This window comes from Crocuta crocuta, unplaced genomic scaffold (genome assembly GCF_008692635.1).
Source record: "Crocuta crocuta isolate KB4526 unplaced genomic scaffold, BGI_CrCroc_1.0 scaffold598, whole genome shotgun sequence".
NCBI lineage: Eukaryota > Metazoa > Chordata > Mammalia > Carnivora > Hyaenidae > Crocuta > Crocuta crocuta.
The window spans coordinates 1,129,134-1,132,068 of record NW_027532848.1 but is presented as its reverse complement, the minus strand read 5'-3'; the positions used below and the strand labels follow the sequence as shown (position 1 = coordinate 1,132,068).

The 2,935-nt window shown below is 38.5% G+C and overlaps 1 protein-coding gene across 1 annotated transcript in view; it reads right to left on the bottom strand.

Annotated features, from left to right (window-relative positions):
• Positions 1 to 2,935, bottom strand: part of DMD (dystrophin) — a 637,032-nt gene that overhangs the window by 212,890 nt on the left and 421,207 nt on the right. Inside the window, exon 12 of the mRNA XM_077745468.1 lies at positions 2,267 to 2,327. Within this exon, the coding sequence (XP_077601594.1) occupies positions 2,267 to 2,327 (61 nt within the window). The remainder of the gene's footprint in view (positions 1 to 2,266; positions 2,328 to 2,935) is intronic.

The window sequence follows — 2,935 nt, the reverse complement described above, 5'->3', positions numbered from 1 at the left end:
TAATTTCTCATTCCCAGAAACCAATCACTTCTGAGGGTTTAAGGTCCATATTCCCTTTTCTACAAATTTTTTTCTGTCTGGAGTTCTATGTCTCTTACCATTAAATCAGGAAGAATGATAGTCCTAAATTAAAGCCAAGATTTGAGCTCTTTAAATAGGTACCTGGAGAAAGTGGAGTGGGTTGAGGGGGCATATCAGCATCCAGTTAAACAATGGAAAAATAGAATTGCTATGATTTTTTTAAAATAAGAATTTATATTAATGATTAAAGTAAATAATTTAAAAAATAAAGATAACTTTTTAAAGAAAAGCTGAGATCTTAAGTTTTATAATTTGGACAAGCCCATTCAATGAGTCACACTTGTCGATTCTTAGAGCTACAAAGAACCTTAGTCCAACTTCTTATTCTATAAATGAGAAACTAAGGTTTGTATAGGGCAAGTGACATGCCCAGGGCCACACAGTCAACTCACGAGAGAGACAGGACTAGACCTCACGTTTTCTTGTTTCCAGATCTGCGCCAGTACCAGTACTGTCCCCATGATCTTTACGTCAGTGAAGGAGCACTGGACGATGAGGGGGAATTTGTGTCCTTTTTATTTTTGGACTGAATTCATGTTCACTGCCACACAGCAGTGTACAGGGAGACAGTAAACATTTAGGGAAAGGACAGTGGGTGGGGAGGTCCCTAGGAATCCCCGTGAGATAGTTAATAAGCTGCAAACGGTAATGATCTGGAGAATAATTGCTTGCAGATGTTTTGGGTTCTCAGGTCGTCCAACAATCTATGCTACAGAAGAAGACTCTGTATCCAGTAAAGACTATCTCTTTATCTATCATAAAGGAATCGGATAAAGTGAGAGCTTTATAAACGGGATGAAGAAGTAGCAGGTCCCAAACATCTTAGAGATGAAAATCTGTGATGACCAAAACAATGGAGATGACTGGGCAGAGTTTGAATAAAATGATTCCACAAAATATACAATGGATGTAAAGCCATACAGTGCATGTCTAAGTCAATTTATCATCAATGAACCACGCAATTTAAAATAGGTATTTAAAATATGTAGGGTGACTTAATTAATAATCACAAGGAATAAAAATGACACAGATTAAAAATAAGAAAAATAAAATGCAGGATCAAAGCAAATTGAAGGAGAATTTTTGAAGGTAAGAGACACTTTGTCTGGGAAAATTTAATAAGACAAAGCTTTCCTAAAGGATGTGTCTCTCCCTGAATAGCCCAAAGAATTCCCTTACCCCCATTCTTCTGAGTTAACAGGATTGAGGCATGCGATCTAATTTCTGGAGAATGGTAGTCATGAAGATCTAGGATTGCTGTGATTGCTTTAGAACTGAATTATGAAGAATTGATGTGCAGGGGAAGAACAGAAGCTGACCCGATAAAAGAAGGCAGGCCGAAACAATGGGAAAACATGGAGTATTTTTAGTCAGACTCATGGCGGAAGCAGGTTCAAAGCCTTGAGCTGGTATTGAAGATTATTTCATGAAGCCGATTAAATTAAATTATTGAAAGAGCAGCTTCAAAGTCAAATTGAAGTTGAACTCTATCGCACAATCAATGAGAAACTGTTAAGGTATCATAATGACTCGCTGCCCTCACTCCTCTCCCCTGCGTGTTAACCCAATGTATCATAATTTGTATTTCACACAGCATCCTGCAGAAGGTGCTTCTAAGCACCTGTATTCCTTTGATGGACACAATGGCCCCAGACAATAGTATCACTCTGTTGTTATGTGAAAAACGCTGAGTGCTATGTATCGAGAATTAACACCTCAGCTCCACAAATCCGGACCCGCTGCTGACTGACTGCCTTTTGGGTACATGAAGTATTTATTCACCTAAAACACTGTGTGTACATACAGCTGCAGAAATCATCCATCTTTGCTGAAAAAGAAACGTGGGAGCACCCCTAAACAAATGACTCTGTCCTTATAAATATTCACTCTCACTACCTGTAATATTATCTGCAGCTTTTTGAGCTACTGTGGAAAATCCACACTCCTTCCAATCACAAAACACAACAAACAGGCGGCATTAAATGGATTTTTCCTAAAGGCAGTTCCCTATTGCATCAGCACATGCACGGCGTCATGAGTTGACTTTCCAAGCTTCCTTGGAGAATGGAGAAGTAGGTATTGTAAGCCATGTTAAATCAGTCACATCGTAGAAATAAATTCATTTGTGAATATGCAGATTAGTCACAATAAATGCTCCTTTAGGAATGTGCTGCTTCCGACTTACTTGATATAGTAGGGCACTTTGTTTGGTGAGATGGCTCTCTCCCAGGGACCCTGGACAGAAGCTGAAAGAAAAAAAGAAAGCCAGAAGGTCAAGTTCACCACAAACAGGAAAAGACAACATTAATCTCCAGAATTACAATTTTACACTGATATTGGTCTGTTTGCTCAGTTGCCCATGAAGACAGGACGGATTAACCTGCTGTTCTGAAGTTTCTGTCCTAATCTAAGTGAAACTGAACTCATTCAGGCACAAAGATAAATGCAAAGGAAAAAAAAAAAAAAAAACCCGTTCCAGCGCTAAACCTATAGAACAGATAAGAAACTGAATGAGTGACAGATGACGGATGGAGATGGATTTTCTCTTATGTGTCTCTGTTGGGTGCTTTCCTTATAGCACTTCCTGTTGCTGCTTCTCAATATCTTTTACTATTTGACTGACTGGGTTTTATTAGTTTAGCAGCTAAAACATCCCTGCGTGATATAGTTACATGTTAAGTTCCGGAAGCTAAAAGACTACACTTATCATTCTTCTATGCTTGTTTTCGTCTTTGTTCGGTTTAAAGAGAATCCAATTTCATTGGCCAATAATATGTTTAATTGGTGCCACAAAATATCAGCCGATCGGCATGATCTTATTGAAAAAAACAACCCAAAGTCAGAGAATGGCACC